The 20,070-nt window shown below is 33.7% G+C and overlaps 1 protein-coding gene across 8 annotated transcripts in view; it reads left to right on the top strand.

Moving 5' to 3' along the window:
- Positions 1–20,070, top strand: part of tcf3a (transcription factor 3a) — a 53,430-nt gene that overhangs the window by 24,447 nt on the left and 8,913 nt on the right. For 3 of the 8 annotated variants that reach the window (XM_079876917.1, XM_079876916.1, XM_079876918.1), the window contains exons 8-18: positions 272–330; positions 5,351–5,450; positions 6,654–6,754; positions 9,094–9,238; positions 9,757–9,815; positions 10,496–10,574; positions 10,681–10,757; positions 13,481–13,651; positions 14,445–14,532; positions 15,735–15,870; positions 17,166–17,401. In XM_079876917.1, the coding sequence (XP_079733043.1) occupies positions 272–330; positions 5,351–5,450; positions 6,654–6,754; positions 9,094–9,238; positions 9,757–9,815; positions 10,496–10,574; positions 10,681–10,757; positions 13,481–13,651; positions 14,445–14,532; positions 15,735–15,870; positions 17,166–17,401 (1,251 nt within the window). Of the gene's footprint in view, positions 1–271; positions 331–5,350; positions 5,451–6,653; positions 6,755–9,093; positions 9,239–9,756; positions 9,816–10,495; positions 10,575–10,680; positions 10,758–13,480; positions 13,652–14,444; positions 14,533–15,734; positions 16,076–16,477; positions 16,882–17,165; positions 17,402–20,070 lie in introns of those variants that run through there. The other 5 variants (XM_079876919.1, XM_079876920.1, XM_079876921.1 and 2 more) reach the window with 3 other exon arrangements.

Raw genomic sequence — 20,070 nt, 5'->3', positions numbered from 1 at the left:
ACTGTGTGATTTACATGCATGCAGATCATTTATTTAATAAAATCTAAATATTATTTTGTTATCTTGCAGCCTTACAGGCTCGTATTATATTCAAGTGGCATATTTTGTGATATGGGTTCGTGGGCACATGCACTGACGACACTGAGTCAGTCATGAAAATGTGTGGTTTTTGAAAAGCATGAGGTGTCGTCTTTTGCATCAGCTCATCAATCATGATCACCTGAGTCAGTCTTTAGCATGCATTTGTGATCTGCTAATGTTTTCGTTTCAGATCCGCTGCCCAAAAAGATCCGGAAGGTTCCTCACGGATTGCCGACGTCTATTTCTTCGGTGAGTGTCGACGTGGCCTCATTAGTGTCTGAGCCCAGATTATCATGCCACGTGCCATCAATCTGACCCAAAACACACATGCACACACACACACACACATGCACTTTCTGTAGTGCTCATATCACACACACTACATGCACACTGCGAGCCGCCTATAGTTTCTCCACGGGAGTGTGCAGATGTTCTCTTTCCCTTTATGGTTGCGTTTGTTGTGCATGCAGTCGTGCATTCATGCTTGCATGTGCATGCAGTCACAACAACCCCTCCCTCACACCCTGCCTTTGCAAATCTCTTGCATGGACAAAGTGCTCATCCACTAATTCCTCCGAGGGCTTGGAGAGTTGACGTGGGCAGCGGTGCATGTTCTGTTTCCCATTTAAAACTGTTCGGTTTTCCTGGTTTCCAGTACAGAGCAAAATGTAAGGCGATAAATGCAATTTACCGTATTTTCCAAAAGCTTAGTCATGTTTTTTTTTCAGGCGTGTAACGATTCCCTCACGATTCGAAACAGATCACGATAATGGACTCACGATATGATATTATTGCGATACAAAAATTTTATAGTTGATTAAAATGCTAAATTTGGTTTTGCATTGTGTGTGTGAATGAATAGACTCGGACTTGGTGCTGAAACCCAATGCAGGACAATAGACACACCAGAATAACAATATTCATAATTCTGAAGATGAAAACACAGAATTATTTTTGCACTCTTTCACTGACTAAATATATTTAAAATAATGAAAACCACTTTTTACTGGTAACATCAGACATCTGGCATTATAAGGACCCACAGATATTCCCCCATTGCATTACTATACATTATATTCAACATTATATAGTAGTTTGATGTAGTACTGACACTAAAACTCTGTAAACTTGAATTTTTTCATAGTCATTTTCATTTTAGATGAACTTTCCATGATACATAGTTGCATTTTTGTATAACAAAATATTGTTTCACTCCTAGTTATCGTCTGAAACATGCTGTGACTTTATTCAATTCACATTTATTTGTATAACGCTTTTCACAATACAAAACAAGCCAAATGAGAAGTTTAACTGTATAGTGTTATTTCCCCATTTTTTTAACATATTTTTGTTAATTCTGAATGTAATGTTTTTTTGTTTCTATCAAAAATGCAACTTTGACCCAGTGCGACTTATAGTCAGGTACTACTTATTTTCTGAAAAATATAGTAATTATATAAGATGTACACATAATAGCTGATATTAAATGAATATTTGACACAATATTTACTCACAAAGTATTAAAAAACTGCAAATGTACACTGAATTTCAGACTTAAAGCAAAGTTGTCGTCATTCACACACCCTCATATGATCGTATGAGCTTCTCAGCCGCTCTATTTACTTTAATAAAATCATCCCAGTGATCAGGAGCCGTCACAACATTTGCATTTTCAGTGAATTATAGTTTGGGTCTGTCGAGCCAAGAGCAACTTGGAAGCTCTGCAGAATTTCTCGTTTCATGTTTCCACGGAAGGAAAAAGTCATAGTTGTTTAGAAAGATGACAAAATTATGACTCAATTTTCAATTTCATTTCCCTTTAATCTGTCATTTGGTCACGGCTGATTAATCTCAAATAGGCAAATTTGGTAACACTTTATTTTACAGTGTCCTTGTTACATGTACTTACCATAGTAATACTAGTAAATAATGCATAATTACATGCAACTAACCCTCAACCAAATCCTACCCTAACCCTATAGTAAGTACATGTTGTTAATTAATATTACTCAGTACTTAAATATATAATTACACTGTAACAATAACACCTTAAAATAAAGTGTAACCCCAAATTTTACTATTGTACGCTTGTTCCAGATTAATGCAAGTGGCATATCAGTAGGATTCCTATGGAAGCTTGTTTCCGCCACAGAATAAAAAATAAAGTATGCTAGTTTATATCTCACAATTCTGAGAAAGTCATGTGACGTCAGAAACACCAGCGATTTCAAAGCGTGTTTTTGAGACTGTCTTTGGTTCACTGCAGTTTTAAGGAGGAAATACTCAGCAATGGAGTCGACTTATGAATTTACACATGCTTTGTCTTAAAGCGCATTAAAAACACCACATAGACAACATTAAAACTTGATTTCCACCACAGGGGGACTTTAACAAAACCTGTCAGAGATTGATACCAGTTATCTAAAAGATATGAGAAATAAAACATTAAACACTTTCTTGGAAAAATTAAAATTCGAATGTTTATTGTACTGATATCACGGTTTATCTCACGTGTATATCTCACGGTTATTATAAGTTTTGTATTCTAATCACAAATAAGTGCGAGGTCAGAGCATCCAACATTTCTGCACTAAAACATTATTATTTAATGCAGTATTTCTGTAAAATGAGTGAATTATGTCTTATTTTTAGGGCTGTCAAACGATTAATCGCTATTAATCGCATCCAAAAGAAAAGTTTGTGTTTACATAATAAATGTGTGTATGGTGTATAATTATTTTCTATATATAAATACACACACATGCATGTATATATTTAAGAAAAATGTGTTATTTATATATAAAATATTTATATATAATATAAATATATACACGCAAATATTTCTTAAATATATACATGCATGTGTGTGTATTTATATATAGAAAATAATTATACACCGTACACACACATATATTATGTAAAAACAAACTTTTATTTTGGATGCGATTAATCGTTTGACAGCCCTACTTATTTTATAATTTTATTTTATAATTAAATGATTGTTGTCCTTGATTGGCCCTGTAAAACTTCTTAATTTTATCATTTGAAACATGCATCTTCTGTAAAGCTGCTTTGAAACGGTCTGTACTTGATGCACTAAAGTAAGAAAGACAATCACTGATAGAAAATAACAAACATCAGCATTACTAAAATAACTAACATTTTAAAAGAAAATTGAAAACTGATTCACATTATATATATATAAAACTAGAGCAGCATCTCAAAGAAATTGCACTGGTATATTTTCCTGTAAGCTCATCAGTTTTATGCCCCGGTTACTGCTCTACTGTTTTTAACACTGCTCTTATTGTCTCTACGGCCCTCAAATAGTCCCTCTATTTTTATTCTCCCTGTCCTCATCTATTTCTCTTTCCTTTCATTTTTCCCTCCTCGTTCTCTCCATGCGTCTCCAGCTGTCTGCGGTGTTGGCCGGCCTCCAGGAATGGGCAGATGGCTCTGTAATTGGGAATGCATCTCTTTCTCTCTCTCTCTCTCTCTCTCTCTTTCTTTCTTTCTTTCTTTCTTTCTTTCTCGTGTGCATGCATCTTCGGCATCTCTTCTATTTTGTGCCGTTTATTTATTTTCTTTGGATTTTTACTGTCACTGACATCCGATCACTGGAGCGTTGCTTGTGTTTGACCCCTTTGTTGTTTAATTGGCTCGTAATTCGGTCACATGTTCATGATATTAGCACCCTTTGATGTCTAGACAGGCGTGCTTTGTCATTTGTATAGTATCGGTGAAAAACAAAATGTATACAGCGTTTTTTACATGATGCCTTTGTTAATGCCAACTAGGGATTACTAGATATATCGGTTTAATCAAACGCTTTTCACATCAGACACTTGAATATTATTATTATTATTATTATTATTATTATTATTAATTAAAGCGTTGAACATGGAGCGCAACAAAATGCTAGTTTAATCTCTCATTGTGACTCATCTATGAAATCAGTTTTTTTTCCCCTATATTTAGTTTTTTCCGTTTTCCGTTTCCATGTTTTTTTCCCCCCTTTTTATTTTTTTTGGACTCACATTTTAATGGTTAAAGTAATTTTTTGTGATCAAAAAGCAGATCTAATTAATTGAAATCATGAAACTTGTACAATTTAACAACAATTTATTACATTTATTAAATAAATTACATGTTTAGGACCCTTTAGGACATGGTTTTTTTTTTTTTCAAATTCCCTTTTTTTAAAAACAAAATTCCTTTTTTTTTTTTTTTTTACGTTTTCTGGATTCCATTTTAATGGTTTAATAACGTTTTAATAATCAATGATTTAAGAATCAATTCTATAAAATGTTTTTTGTGTTGTGTATTTATTTAAATTTTTCTGGCAATCAAATGAAGGGATAAAACATTAAGTTTATTTAGCTTTTAATCATACGAAATTAAATAAACTTCACAGACTCCCATTTTAATGTTTAAAGTAAATTTTAGTGATCAAAAAGCATATCTAATTAATTGAAATCATGAAACTTATACAATTTAACAATAATTTATTACACTTTTTAAATTGCATGTTTAGGACCCTGTGAAATACTTTTTTTTTTCTCAATTCCTTTTTTTTTTTTTTACAAAATTGTGTTTTTTTGTTTTAAGTTTTCTGGATTCCATTTTAATGGATTAATAACATTTTAATAATCATTGATTAAAGAATCAATTCTATAAAATGATTTTTTGTTGTGTATTTAAATTTTTCTGCCAATAAAATGAAGGCATAAAACATTGTTAATTTAGCTTTTAATCATACGAAATTAAATAAACTTCACAGACGCTAGTCTATAGTGCGATTTTAATTTAAGTGTACTGTCCTGCTTTTGATTTATTCATACAAGATTGGTAAAATTTATTAAAGTTATACAATAAATTCCGTTTTTATGCCTCGATTCAGGAATCAAGGCATAAAATAGGGCCCTACTCATCCTTAATCGTGCCTGAAATAAGTAGCAAATGTAAATATATAAACATTTATAACTTGGAGAAGAAAAAAAAGAATATATATGTATATGTAATAAATGTATAAATTATATAGTAGTGTCATACTTACGGTAACTCTTGTCCATTGACGTGTTGTTGTAGTCGGTTTGGTCATTTTGTGCTTTCCCTGGAGTCAGGATTCGTTCTCTGATCTCCGATGAATGTTTCCTAATTTATTGCACATGCACACATACTGTGGCCTAAAGCAGAACCACATCTTCTGGACGATTCCACATCGCATCCCGTGACCTAAATCCCAGCTTTCCCTTCTTCTGCTTGGCAGGCCTATCCAGGCTCCACCGGCGACGACTACAACCAGGACGGCGCCGGATACCCCGGATCGAAAGCGGGAAACCTTTATCCAGGCTTTTTTAACATGCAAGGTATGCGAACACACAGGAGATCGAGCCACACTTTAGTTTAGGGTCCAATTCTCACTATTAACTAGTTGTTTATTAGCGTGCAAATTACTAGGATATTGGCTGTTCATTAGTACTTGTAAAGCACATATTAATGCCTTATTCTGCATGAACATATTTAACTCTAATCAAACCCAATACCTAAACTTAACAAATAGCTTACTAACTATGTATAAGCCGTAATTAGGAGTTTATTGAGGCAAAAGTCGTGGATAATAGTGAGAACTGGACCCTAAACTAAAGGTGAGCGAAGACAGTGGTTTTTTGCTGATCTTAATATTCTTTTTTTATTTATTTAACAATTTTTTGTAATTTTCCCAACAAAACCCAGATCATCCAATTGATTGTTGAATATTTTTAAACTTTTTTTTGCCCTTTTTTTTTATAAGTTTTTATATTTATATTTTCTTATAAAATTAAATTTTTTTACTTATTTATCGCTTGATTGCTATATTATATATTTTTTGCTGATTTTTTAAAATTTATTTATTTATTTATTTTGCGATCTTAATATTCTTTTTTTATTTATTTGTTTATTATTATTTTTTTAATTTTCCCAACAAAACCCAGATCATCCAATTGATTGTTGAATTTTTTTTAACTTTTTTTTTTTGTTGCCTTTTTTTTAATAAGTTTTTATATTTATATTATATTTAGTTTATTTTTAAAACTTATTTATCGCTTGATTGCTACATGCATTTTTAAATAAACATCATATTTATTATCTTATCTAAATGTAATGGACAACAATACACCTGATTAATAATTCACATTTAATTCAATAAATGTATTTAAATAAATTGATTTACAGTAGGCTTTTCCAATTGTTCATATTTGGCTCAGATTGTTTCTCAATTCATGTTAGACTATTTAAATGCATAAATATTAAGGTAGATGTAAAATCTCAGGCAGTGATTATTAAAAAAATAATTCTAATTTTTATTCTAATTCTAATAATTCTAATTCTAAAAAAAAAATGTTCTAATATTTCTTATCTATTCTAGTTTTATATCTCACAGTATAATGTACACACTCAGCACTTCACGTCCATGTATTTGATGATTATATAAGGGCAGAATTTTCCAGTTACTCTTCCAGACGGTTTCATTTGTGTTCCACGTTTCTCCATGAATAACGCGCGCTGATGAAAGGGTCTTGTTTTCTCAGATGGACTCCCGGAGCACTGGGGTCAGTCCGGTTATCCTCCTGTCATGAGTAACTCGCCGCACATCGCTCAGCCGGCCCCGTTCTCCTCCATAAACCCACAGGTGAGCCTCGAAGTTTTACATCTGACTATTTCTAATGTGCTTGAACTGAATAATGACTCTTATCTTCTGTAGTTCATTGAGTTTGCTTCATATCTAATAGGGCTGGGTATTGACACAGGCAATTATGTTTTTGAATTTCGTAAGAAAATGGACGTAATTTGAAATCTGAGACTTTGTTTCATATCAATAGTAACAAAGCACAAAGATTACTGTGATTTATTGGATGGGATGCGCGCTACATGTTACATTCATTCATCAACTGAAAACAGGATGACTAATCGATTATTGGGATTTAAGAATCGACATCGTTTCATAAAAATGAGAATCGATTAAAATCGAGAAATCTGTATTTTTTTTACCCAGCCTTAATATCTAATGAACTTTGCATTATTCACACATCAAATGTGAGCTGAATCTGCATTACAGATCAAATTGAAGAACTTTGCAACATTGATACTGTTATTTTCTTGTTTATTAATGTGAAGCTGCTCTGACACAATCTGTAGTTTATAAAGCACTATATTAATACGTGACGTGACTATTCATTAGGAAAGAGGAATATTAAACATGATCACAATCTCAAAGTCGTATGGTTAAATAAAGGGTTCAAAAAGGGAACATTTGTTCATCAAATTGTTTTGAGAACTTCACTAAATTGAATGTTTATTAAATTAATGTATTGTTGGTACCACTTTACAATGAGGTTTAATTTGTTAACATTAGTTAGCGCATTAAATAACATGAGCAAGATACTTTCAAAGCATTTATTAATGTTAGATCATGTTAAATGAAACCTTATTGTAAAGTGTTACCTAATTGTTTATATAATATTTTGAGTAGTGCTGTCAAATCGATTAATGGCATTTAACATAAAAGTTTGTTTATATATATATATATATGTATATGTATGTGTGTATGTATATGTATATAAATAAATATATACATATATGTGTGTGTGTGTGTGTATGTATTTATACACACATATATTAAATAAACAAACTTTTATGTTAAATGCAATTAATTGATTTGGAAGAACTAATATTGAGTAAAATGGAACATTCTGTAACAAAGTGAAAGTTAATTTATTATGAAATAAACTGATTCTAAATTAAATGCAAATTTCTGTGTGTGTTTCGATCTGTGATCAAGTTTCTAAAACCTGATCTTCTAATCATTCGGTCAAAAATGAGATCCTAAAGATGTTTTTCCCCCTTTCTAACGATCCAGAGACACAGAAAACATGCAGTTAATTGTTAAATATTCACCACATTCTTTTGGGAACTTCGTAAAAATATATATTGACAAAATTGTGTCGTTCATATAATATATCGAGTTAAATAGGAGCATTCTGGAACCATAAAGTGTAGTTTATTTATTAAATGTATCAATGTACTGTATACACATTAAATGCAAGTTTCTATATCTGTGATAAAGTTTCTGAGACTTAGAGATGATGTCATCAGGACCTATTTCCATGTTTTTTTTCCTTTCTGATGAGTCAGAGACCACAGGGAAAAAATGCAGTTAATTACCGCATGTGGAAAAGCAATCGAATGTTTCTGATGTCTGAATGGCTTTTTGGCAGCACCAGATCCGGATGATAAATAGATACAATTTGCCACGTGCTCATGAATAATTTCGTGTCTGCGTTAGTTAGTTAGTTAGTTAGTTAGTTAGTTAACCTTTATTTAACCAGGCAAGTCACTTAAGAACAAGTTCTTATTTTCAACTACAGCCTGGCAGGAGAGTTAAAATCTCCTAATTCAATTTTAGAAACGGTTTCTATTTTTCTGCGACGTCGCGCTGGAACAACAAACACAAAGTGTGGCGATGATAATCTCAGGAACTGTTTATGTGCTTTATTTAATGTTTAAAGCGTGTCATGTGACTCTGAATATCATTTAGTGCTCCAGCTTTGAAGCTGTAAAAGCAACAATGGATAATTCACCTCAGATCTTGAAATTAAACAAATGGAAACAAGAACGTTCAAACTGAACAAACAAGTGTATTCTTTGACAAAGATTGTTTTAGTAACTTTTTATAATGTTTAAATGCTGTAATATTTATGAATTTGATTATGTAGCGACTTATCCATTTTCTTGCGAGTGCCGTCAAGATTACGCTCTGGTGCCGCGAGACTCCGCCCACACGCTGTTCTGATTGGCTGTGGGTTTTGATTGATTTTTACGCGTCGCAGTCGCGTCTAGTGTGGACAGACACATTATTTGTCGCTGGAATCTTATCGCATCTCGTCTGGTTAGGACACGGTGTTAGATAACGTGACACATTTGCCACATGCTAATGAATAATAATTTCGTGTGTGTGTGTTTGGTGTGCAGAAGCGCCAGCCTTTGCCCCTGTCGCCGCAGAACTACCCTCTCCACGGGAGCGAGGTCAATATTCCCTCCAGCTTTCACTCCACTTCTGCTGGATACGGCGTTCCCAACCACACGCCGCCCATAAACGGGAGCGACAGCATCATGGGTAAGACTCGAGCACAACCAGAGCTTTACTGCGGTGACCTGTAAACATGAGCTCCATTCTCTGTCAATGCAAAACAAATGGTATAATATGACTTGTTGTGTTTCTTTGCTTGGTTTTATTGTATTTATATGATATTTGTATTTTTGTAATTACATTTTTTGCCATGAAATAGCCTTAGATGCTGACATGGCATTAAATAAATCTCTCTATCTCTCTATCTATCTATCTATCTATCTATCTATCTATCTATCTATCTATCTATCTATCTATCTATCTATCTATCTATCTATCTATCTATCTCTATCTATCTATCTATCTATATATCTGTCTCTCTATCTATCTATCTATCTATCTATCTATCTCTATCTATCTCTCTCTCTATCTATCTATCTATCTCTATCTATCTATCTGTCTCTCTATCTATCTATCTCTCTCTCTCTCTATCTCTCTCTCTCTCTATCTCTCTCTCTCTCTCTCTATCTATCTATCTATCTCTCTCTCTATCTCTGTCAATACAGTAAACAGAGGTGGGAATGCAGGGAGCTCGGGCGCCGAGATCGGAAAAGCTCTTGCTTCGGTGAGTTTGGCGTCATTTACAGTTTAATGTGATGATAAACTAGTAGGGGTGTAACAATATATCGCAATGCAAAAATGCATGAATATGTATTGTGTATAACTCACCCAAAATGAAAATTAAAGTTTTAGTGTCAGTACTACATTAAACTGCTATATATAATGTTGAATATAATGTATAATAATGCAATGGGGAATATGTGTGTGTCCTGATAATGCCAGATGTCTGATGTTACCAGTAAAAAGTGGTTTTTCACTAGTCAGTGAAAGAGTGCAAACATATTCATCTAAAATAATTCAGTATTTTCATCTTCAGATCATGAATATTGTTATTCTGGTGTCTCTATTGTCCTGCATTGGGTTTCAGCACCAAGTCCGAGTCTATTCATTTACACACACAATGTAACGTCAAATTTAGCATTTTAATCAACAGTACATTTTTTGTTAACCTTTTATCATATGTCTTGGAGTATCGTAATAATATCGTATCGTGAGTTCAGTATCGAATCGTGACATGAGGGAATCGTTACACACCTATAATCTAGTGGTTTAAAAATGTTTCTGGAATTACATTGTTATGTGATATTTGGGTGATGGTTTAAAAATAACACTGTGATAAGCACAAAAATCACAGATCTCTTACAGCTCAACCCTTTAATTAATATTGTCTCTTGTTGTTTTTAGATATATCCCTCTGACAATAACGGCAACAGCTTCTCCTCGACCCCCTCCACCCCCGTGGGCTCTCCTTCAAATGTTGCTGGTGGGTTTCCTGAAGCTTTTTCCCTGTGTAAATGGCTCTGTGGTGCCATCTGCTGTGCGACGCTGTCAGCACTGGGCTTTATTGACTTCTGTGTTTGTGTCTTTAGCCTCTGCATCTCAGTGGCCCAAAGGTTCTTCTCAGCCTGCTCCATCGCCTGGATTTGAGACAGGACTGCAGGCACCGGTATGTTCAACTGTCACCAATTATCAAAACCGTTGCATTGCTTTAAATATATTACTTTGTAGTCCTTGTGAGCACACAACTTAATTTTAAACTAGAGATTTTGCTGTGTTGCACAGGATATATGCATTTGTATGTGTATGCATGACTGTGTGTATCTGTGTATGCATGAGTGTGTGTTTCTGTGTATGCATGAATGTGTGTTTCTGTGTATGCATGAGTGTGTATCAGTGTATGCACGCATGTGTATATCAGTGTATGCACGCATGTGTATATCTGTGTATGCATTAGGGCTGCACGATATTGGGAAAAAAATTACATTGCGATATTTTTTTCCCAACTATATATATCGCGATATTGCGAGCCATCAATCCAGGCTAAAGTCAATAATTACCATTCCATGTTATTAATAATTTCACTAATAAGCAAGCTTCATTACAAGTAACAAAAAGGCCACTTAATATTTTATTCCAGAAACATATTTCTCTCAGAATTCGGTGAACGTTCTACGCAGGACCTAACGTTCTTCGGGTTCTAGGACCTGAAAAATTATGTTTTCTGTGCTGATTCAGTGACGTGTTCATGTAAACGGCACCTAGACCCAGCAAAAGTAATGATTAATAATATGTAAAATATTACAATGAGACATTTTAATTGTTTATTAATAAACAAGTGTTTTCTGTAAAGATGAAGTTGACAATACTGACTCGCGATCTTCGCAGCAGTGATCGGGAGAAATGCACTTTTCATACAGATTAAGTATAGCTATATTTTTTTTAATTGTTCTGTTTAAAAGTAGAGATTTCTGTAGATAATAGATATATTTCTTTCTTTCTTTTTTTTTTTTTTTTAGGTGTGTGAGGCGAGTAGGCTACCTTTTACGCTGAGTTTCGGTTCATGGATCATAGCTTAATCTCGGGTTCAGGCGCTGGCTGCTATATTTAATTATTATTAATCATTATTAAATCCAGGAAATTGGATAATGAAATACTGATTAAAATTAAGATACAATTAATACAAAACGAAATTCGTTTTAAAGAAAGGCTTTGTGCTTTCTGTTTGAGGTCTCTGTGAAAGTTTTAAAGCAGTCTTTTAGTGTCGCTTTCATAACGGTCGCGTCCGTAATATCACGTAACATTGTTTTTTCCTCATAAATGCGAACACGAAAAATAAACGAATGTTTAAAAAAGACAACCATCCACAACTTTATAACACTCCAGCAAAGTAGCCTACCTCTTTTTGGTCAACATCCTCCTTTTTGTAGACGAAATAGGCTAGTCCCAAATAGCTGATTTTGACTTTTTTTTGCGGCGGATCCTCTTCGTCGCGCATTTTTGAATGTTGGCTGTGAGCGCGGTGAGCTGCGGCACAGCGAACCAATCACTGTGCAGGCACGCAGAACGCGTATGTCACCCCAGCAAAAAGCCATACAACAAACTCGTGTTTACTGTTTGCTACCGTTCTCTTATGGGTACTACTAACGTTACCCTTCACATCGCATGTTCCGGCGATGTGACTATCGCTCATTCGCACATCGCGATGTCGATGTTAAAACAGAATATCGTTCAGCCCTAGTATGCATGCATGTGTATATCTGTGTATGCATGCGTGTGTATCAGCGTATGCATGCTTGTGTATATCAGTGTATGCACGCATGTGTATATCTGTGTATGCATGCGTGTGTATCAGCGTATGCATGCTTGTGTATATCTGTGTATGCACGCATGTGTGTATCTGTGTATGCATGCCGGTGTGTATCAGTGTATGCACGCTTGTGCTTATCAGTGTATGCATGTGTGTATCTGTGTATGTATGCGTGTGTATCTGTGTATGCATGCTCGTGTATATCTATGTATGCACGCATGTGTATATCTGTGTATGCACGCATGTGTGTATCTGTGTATGCAAGCGTATGTATCAGTGTATGCATGCTCATGTATATCTGTGTATGCACGCATGTGTATATCTGTGTATGCATGCATGTGTGTATCAGTGTATGCAAGCGTATGTATCAGTGTATGCATGCTTGTGTATATCTGTGTATGCAAGCCTGTGTGTATAGTGTATGCATGCGTGTGTATCAGTGTATGCACGCATGTGTATATCAGTGTATGCACACGTGTATATCTGTGTATGCATGCCAGTGCGTATCAGTGTATGCGCGCGTGTGCGTATCAGTGTATGCACGCTTGTGCATATCTGTGTATGCATGTGTGTATCTGTGTATGCATGCGTGTTTATCAGTGTATGCACGCTTGTGTATATCAGTGTATGCACGCATGTGTATATCTGTGTATGCATGTGTGTATCAGTGTATGCATGCTTGTGTATATCAGTGTATGCACGCATGTGTATATCTGTGTATGCATGCATGTGTGTATCTGTGTATGCCTGCCGGTGTGTATCAGTGTATGCACGCTTGTGCGTATCAGTGTATGCATGTGTGTATCTGTGTATGCATGCTTGTGTATATCTGTGTATGCATGCATATGTATATTTTTGTATGCATGCATGTGTGTATCTGTGTATGCATGTGTGTGTATCAGTGTATGCATGCATATGTATATTTTTTCATGCATGTGTGTATCTGTGTATGCATGTATGTGTATATCTGTGCCTGTATATAAATAAATAACATTTTCATTGACAATCACAGTTGCATACTGTCCTGTGCATTTGATAAACTTTGCCTCTGTGGTGCTATGAGTAATTTGTCTTCTTTGCAGAGTAAGATGGATGACCGTCTGGGTGAAGCGCTTCATGTGTTGAGGAACCATGCTGTCGGCTCAGACATGCACAGTTTACTGAGCGCAGCCGTCTCTGGACTCCCGGCTGGTGCCGCGGCCCTGGGCTCCCTCAGTCAGGCCTTCGGGCTCGTCAGCCGTCTGCCGGGCCTGGTGAGAGTTCACCTATTACCCCGGCTCTGGTTCAAACCTTAGCGAGATCTGTGCCATTTTATTTCCCCCCCAAATTCTCTTTCATTAAGATTCCATTTTAATGGTTAAAATAAATTTTACAAATCAAAAATCATGTGTAATTAATTGAAATCATGAAACTTCTATAATTTAACAACAATTTATTAAATGTTGAACAGAAAAAACATTATTAGGGCTCTATGTAATCCGTTCACCCCCAACTGGATTCCGTTAATTTTTAAGATTCAGCAAAGACTGTTTGATTAATTGAATTCATAAAGCTTTAAGAATTTAATATATATATATATATTTTTTTTACAAACAATAGTACCCTATGAAATGTTTTAATTTTTCTGTGTTTTATATGATTTAATATGAATTTATTATTAAAAACTGGTAATCAAAATAATGCATAACTTTAACAATTTAAATAATCTTGTTTTTTGGCAAGCAATCCACTACACAACAGGACTACTGTTCAAATGAATGAAAAATGGTCTGATATTCCTTAAATAATGTTTTAATAAACTATTGTCATAATTACTTTGAGAAGTGCATACTGCTGTACAATAGTTAGATATTTCTTAAACCAAGTTAAACCAGACTTTTATTTTGACAGGTTGTAGTGAAAAGTTTCTGTGTGCATCTGACGATAATCTTCTAAAATGAAATATTGAAATGCAGACTCTCAGATGAAGTTCATGTCCTGGTATAGTGATATGGCATATGCTCACTATTGAGTGTGTATGAACCCATCTCCTGCTCTTTTCTCTAGATGCAAAGTCTCAGTGATGACGCGGCAGGTTTACCACTGCAAGGACACCATCAGGCTCCGCCCACTTCTCAGTCCGACGTCTTTACCAGTCAGTGCATCTCTTTGAATCAAAGTGCTCAGTTTGTTACATTGGATTGATTTATATTCATAAATCATGTGCTTTGTGCATTTTAATGGACAGGCATGCAGCAAGATTTTTTTGTAGCATTCATGCTTTTCAGATGCATTTTATAAAGCTTTCCTGTGGCTCAAAAATAGTGTTCACAATGCAAAGTTCATGGGTTCGATCCCCAGCGAATGCATGAACCGATAAAAAATTAAATGCAAACCTTGCATGTAACGCAAGTTACTTTGGATAAAAGTTGCTGCCAAATACATAAATGTAAATTAGTGATGCATTGAAATTTCAGCAATGGTTTCACATTTACTCCAAAAAGCCATTCAATTACCATAAACCAGTTAGTCTACTAGAGGATTATAACCCTAGAGAGGAGCATTTAAAAAATATATGCACTATATTACCTAATCATTATATTTTTACTTAACCTGTTGTGATGTCTTTGTTTATTTTATATGAAAACAATGCTGTTATTTAACAATGAATTCTAATAGAAACATAATTATATCATTGATTTAAATTGCATGTAAGGCCATTTTAAAATGTGTATACAACTCAGTGTTTTTATTATTAAATTGGATTAACTAATTGATCGTTAAATAAAGTTTAATTTTGTTTTCAGTATAAAAGTTATTTTGGTGCATCACTAATGTAAATGTGAAACAATGTGGCAAAAACACAAGGTTTACAAAAAGAAAGATAGACTTGAAGTCTCGTCCTAATCTCAGAGCAACTCATGTTTTGAAAGCAACACAGTAACTCTTAATTTTTGTCTTATTTATGGAAGTAAAATAATGATAAATGTTTTTGAAACAAAAAAACGTGTTGAACTGCACTAATTGAAAAAAATATGCATTGCATTGAAATGTTTTGAATTGAAATATTCACAGCTTAGATATTCAACCATGTTGAATTTCAGCCCATACAAATGCAAGCCCTAAAAATACAATGCATTAAAATGCACGCACGGTTAATGCAATGCCTATTTTTTTTCAATTAGTGTTTTTTCTTTCAAAAACATGTCATTATTTTACTTCCATACTAATCACAGTGAGTCTAAATTTACCATCCAAGAACTTAAACTCATCCCCTTTACAGGATGTTTTCACAGTGCTGCTGTCACAGTGTGCTTTTCTGTTGCTAATCCCTTCTTGTGTGTGTGTGTGTGTCAGGTCTTTCTCTGCCTCGCTCCTCTCACTCCTCCAACTCGGATATAAAGCGGGAAGATCGGGAAGATGACGAGAACCTGTCTATTGGAGATCGATCAGATGACGAGAAGAAAGACGGGAAAAGCTGTACGAGATCGAGGTATCTGTGCACCTCCAGTTAAACACAAGGGAATATAAATACACACTACCTGTCAAATATTTGGAATAATTATGATTTTTACATGTTTTTCGAAGAGTCTCTTCTGCTCACCGAGGCTGCATTTTTCTGATCAAAAATACTGTAAAATTGTGAAATATTATTGCAATGTAAATCATCCGTTTTCTATGTGAATATATTTTAAAGTGTAATTTATATCCTGTGATCAAAGCTGAATTTTCAGCATCATTACTCCAGTCTTCAGTGTCACATGATCCTTCACAAATCACTCTAATATGAGGATTTGATGATCAAGAAACATTTATGATTATTATCAGTGTTGAAAACTGCTTCATATTTTTGTGGAAACTGTGATTCAGGATTCTTTGATGAATAGAAATGTCAAAAGAACAATCTTTTTTTTTTTTTTTTTTATCAATTGAATGTGTCCTTGCTGAATAAAAGCATTCATTTATTTTCTTTCTTTTTTAATCTTTTGTTCCCCAAACTTTTGAATAGTAGTTTATCACGATCTCCCCAAAAACATGAAGCAGTTTTCAACACTGATAATAATCATAAATGTTTCTCGATCATCAAATCCTCATATTAGAGTGATTTCTGAAGGATCATGTGACACTGAAGACTGGAGTAATGATGCTGAAAATTCAGCTTTGATCACAGGAATAAATTACACTTTACTGTATATTCACATAGAAAACAGCTGATTTACATTACAATAATATTTCACAATTTTTACTGTATTTTTATTATCCAATAAAAGCAGCCTTGATGAGCAGAAGAGCCTTTCAAAAACATGTAAAAGTCATCATTATTCAGTAGTTTATTCTGAATAATACTCGATTTACTTGCCACTCCCACTTCCAGCAGCCTCTGATTGGTCCATTTTTAAAACACTGACGCAAGGTAATAGGCGATTTGTTTTACCTTCCCTTTGTTCCTCTGACCCATGAAGTAAAGACGACGAGGAATAAATTACACTTTACTATAAATTCACATATAAAATGTAAAAAAAAAAATGTTTTACTGTGTTTTTGATCAAATAAAAGCAGCCTTGGTGAGCATAGAGCCTTTCAAAAACATGTAAAAATCATAATTACTCTAAGCTTTTGACCGGCAGTTAAACATTACACTTGCATACTCACTCCCACTTCCAGCAGCTTCTGATTGGTCCATTTGTAAAACACTGACGCAAGGTAACGCTGAGAAAACACGACTCGCTGCCTTGATTGTTTTACCTGTGACCCCTTCTCACCCCTTTGTTCCTCTGACCCATGAAGTCAAGAAGACGAGGATGACGAGGACTTGCCGGTGGAGGTCAAGGCGGAGCGGGAGAAAGAGCGGCGCGTGGCCAATAACGCCCGTGAGCGTTTGCGCGTGCGCGACATCAACGAGGCCTTCAAAGAGCTGGGCCGCATGTGCCAGCTGCACCTGAGCAATGAGAAACCTCAGACCAAACTGCTCATCCTTCACCAGGCCGTAAACGTTATTCTCAACCTGGAGCAGCAAGTGCGAGGTCAGTGTGAGCGACTGACCTCTGACCTCCGATCAGTGAGAACCAGCAGAGCCGCGGAGATCTTGTCTGTGGTCCGAACGCCTGGTTGGGTCGCGAGGGGAGGACGACGGAGTTGTTGCATGAGGGATTTAAATGCATGATGTTTTGGGGGCAAAAAGGCAAGACACTACAGGCTAAAAGCGTTTTACTTGCAACTTTTCATAACAAAATACATCATTTTATTGCACTTTATCTATTTGCGTCTGTAGATTTCAATTACAATCCATATCTTTATGGGCGGCGAGTTTGAGTCAGAAATCTCCTTACGCACACTAAACATTTTATAGTATTTTTTATTTTTCAGCAAAAGCGTTTTTCGTGCATTGGTCGATTTTGGGCTATTTTGGCTTTTCATAACGTGTCGTTTCAGACTCGTGGAAAGAAACCATCCAAAATACATTATTTATTATTTATGAGCTGTTTGGCTTTTCATTACGTGTAAATAATACATTATTTTATTGCACTTTATCTATCTATCTATATCTATATCAATTGCAATCCTTATTTTTATTATTTTTTTTATATTATTTTTTATTATTTTTATTATTTTTTCAGGCAGTGAGTTTAAGTTAGAAATCTCCTTACACACACCAGACATTACAGTTTTATTCTGAAGTGATTCTTCGTATATCATTCGCCTGATTCATATAGTATTTTATTCCTATGTTTTCTAAGTCTGTTGACCGTAATTTAATTTATTCAATGATTAAAATCAAAAATCAAATATGAAATGATTTTGAACCTGGCTTTATATAATGTTTGAATTTCTGTTCTGGAAATGTATGCAAATCAGTGCATATTTAATTCGATTATGATATTCGTTTTCATTTTTTTTTTTTTCAAAATCCATTTTTCAGTCTTAATTTTTGGTAAAAAAAATAAAATAAAAACTTGTCTAATTGATTGAAATCATGAAACTTATTCAATTTAACAACAATTTATTAAAAGTCGAACAACATTTACATGTTTAAATATGTTCATTTGTTTTTTTCTCAAATTCCGTTTAATTTTCTGGACTCTTAACAACATTTTAACGGTTTAACTAATTTATAATAATCAAAAAGCATGTCTAATTAATTGAATTCATAAATTTTCAAAAATTCATTAATACTTTTAAACTTTTTTTTTTCCATTTCTATGAATTTTTTTCATAAATTCGGTCGTGTATTTTAATTTTTCTGGCAATTCAAATGAAGGCATAAAACATTCATTTAAATCTTTTAATCATGAAATTAAACATGTTTTTTAGAATTAAAACATGGAAGGAAAATGTATTATTCCTTAATTTTTTTTATTTAATAATATTTTCTTGTTATTATGATTCTTAATAGTGTTAGTATTATTATCTTTTTTTCAACTTTTATTTTGACGGGTTGCCGTGAAGACCTTTGAGTTTCTGTGTTTGATATGACGATATCATAGGTCCCGATTAGATAATGCATCATTTGCATATTTAAACGAGTTGTAAAAATAATGTTTGCAATAATTAATATAATCGAAGTATAATGATATCTATTGGTTTTTTTTTTTTTTTTTTTCACCTGTGGTGTCTTGCCTGAAAAATACGCCCTAGAAACAGCCAACCAAGTTGCATTAAACCCCAGAACATGTTCTTTTAGTAATGATCATGCACCAGATTAATCTCGGTCGTGATTCCCCCCCCCGGCCCACACAGGCGTCTGTTTAGGGTGATTGTGGGACTGTCTGCACTTTCTGCATGCGATTCTGTCATCTGTCATTTCATCCCTTCACATTTTCTGTCTGCTTGCAAGATTCATGCAACTAACAAACTAAGATTGAAGCTAGTCGCAGTAGTTCAGCCCAAAATGTAAATTTCCTCTTTTACTCAACCTAAGCAATGGACTGTCAAGCCCAAAAAAGCATAGTGAAAGTATAACCCATATGTCTTGAACACTATATTTCTAGTCTTCTGAAGTCGAATGATAGTATTTGTATGAGAAACGGACCTGAATTTAAGTCTGTTCTTCTTCTGTCGTTCTGGTGCATCAGTCATGCATTCACATTTACTACAACACTAAAAACAAAAACATTTGTGATGTCAAACTTGGCTGTATTTTAGTATTTTTTTTTTATGCTTATAAATAATATATAAAATGTAATATTCTAAATATAATTTAATGATTTTAAATAATAAAAATGTAAAAAATTTAAATTATTTTGTAGTAAAATGTTATATGTAGTTTTTCGTTCTTGTATGAATATGATTTAAAAAATGTTAATATTTTGAATACAAATTGTTTAATTTTAAGTGAAAAAAATTCAATATAAATACATATATATATATATATAATTGTTATAAACCAGTTAATTGTTTTCTTTTTCTTATATGCATATATTACATTTTTATATGATTTTAAATAAAAATGTAATATTTTAAATGTTTTTATTCAATTCATAATAAAATAATTGTGCATATATATATATATATATATATATATATATATATATATATATATATATATATATATATATATATATATATATAATTAATATATTATATAATTTTTATTTCTAATATGCATATAATTTAATATACATGTAAATTATAATTTAATAATTTTAAAAATAGTATTAGTTTAGTAATTTCATGCGCATTTGTCATCTTATTA

This window comes from Squalius cephalus, assembly GCF_949319135.1.
Source record: "Squalius cephalus genome assembly, chromosome: 7".
Lineage (NCBI taxonomy): Eukaryota > Metazoa > Chordata > Actinopteri > Cypriniformes > Leuciscidae > Squalius > Squalius cephalus.
The sequence above is the reverse complement of the archived record's forward strand: the minus strand, read 5'-3'. Positions and strand labels throughout refer to the sequence as shown.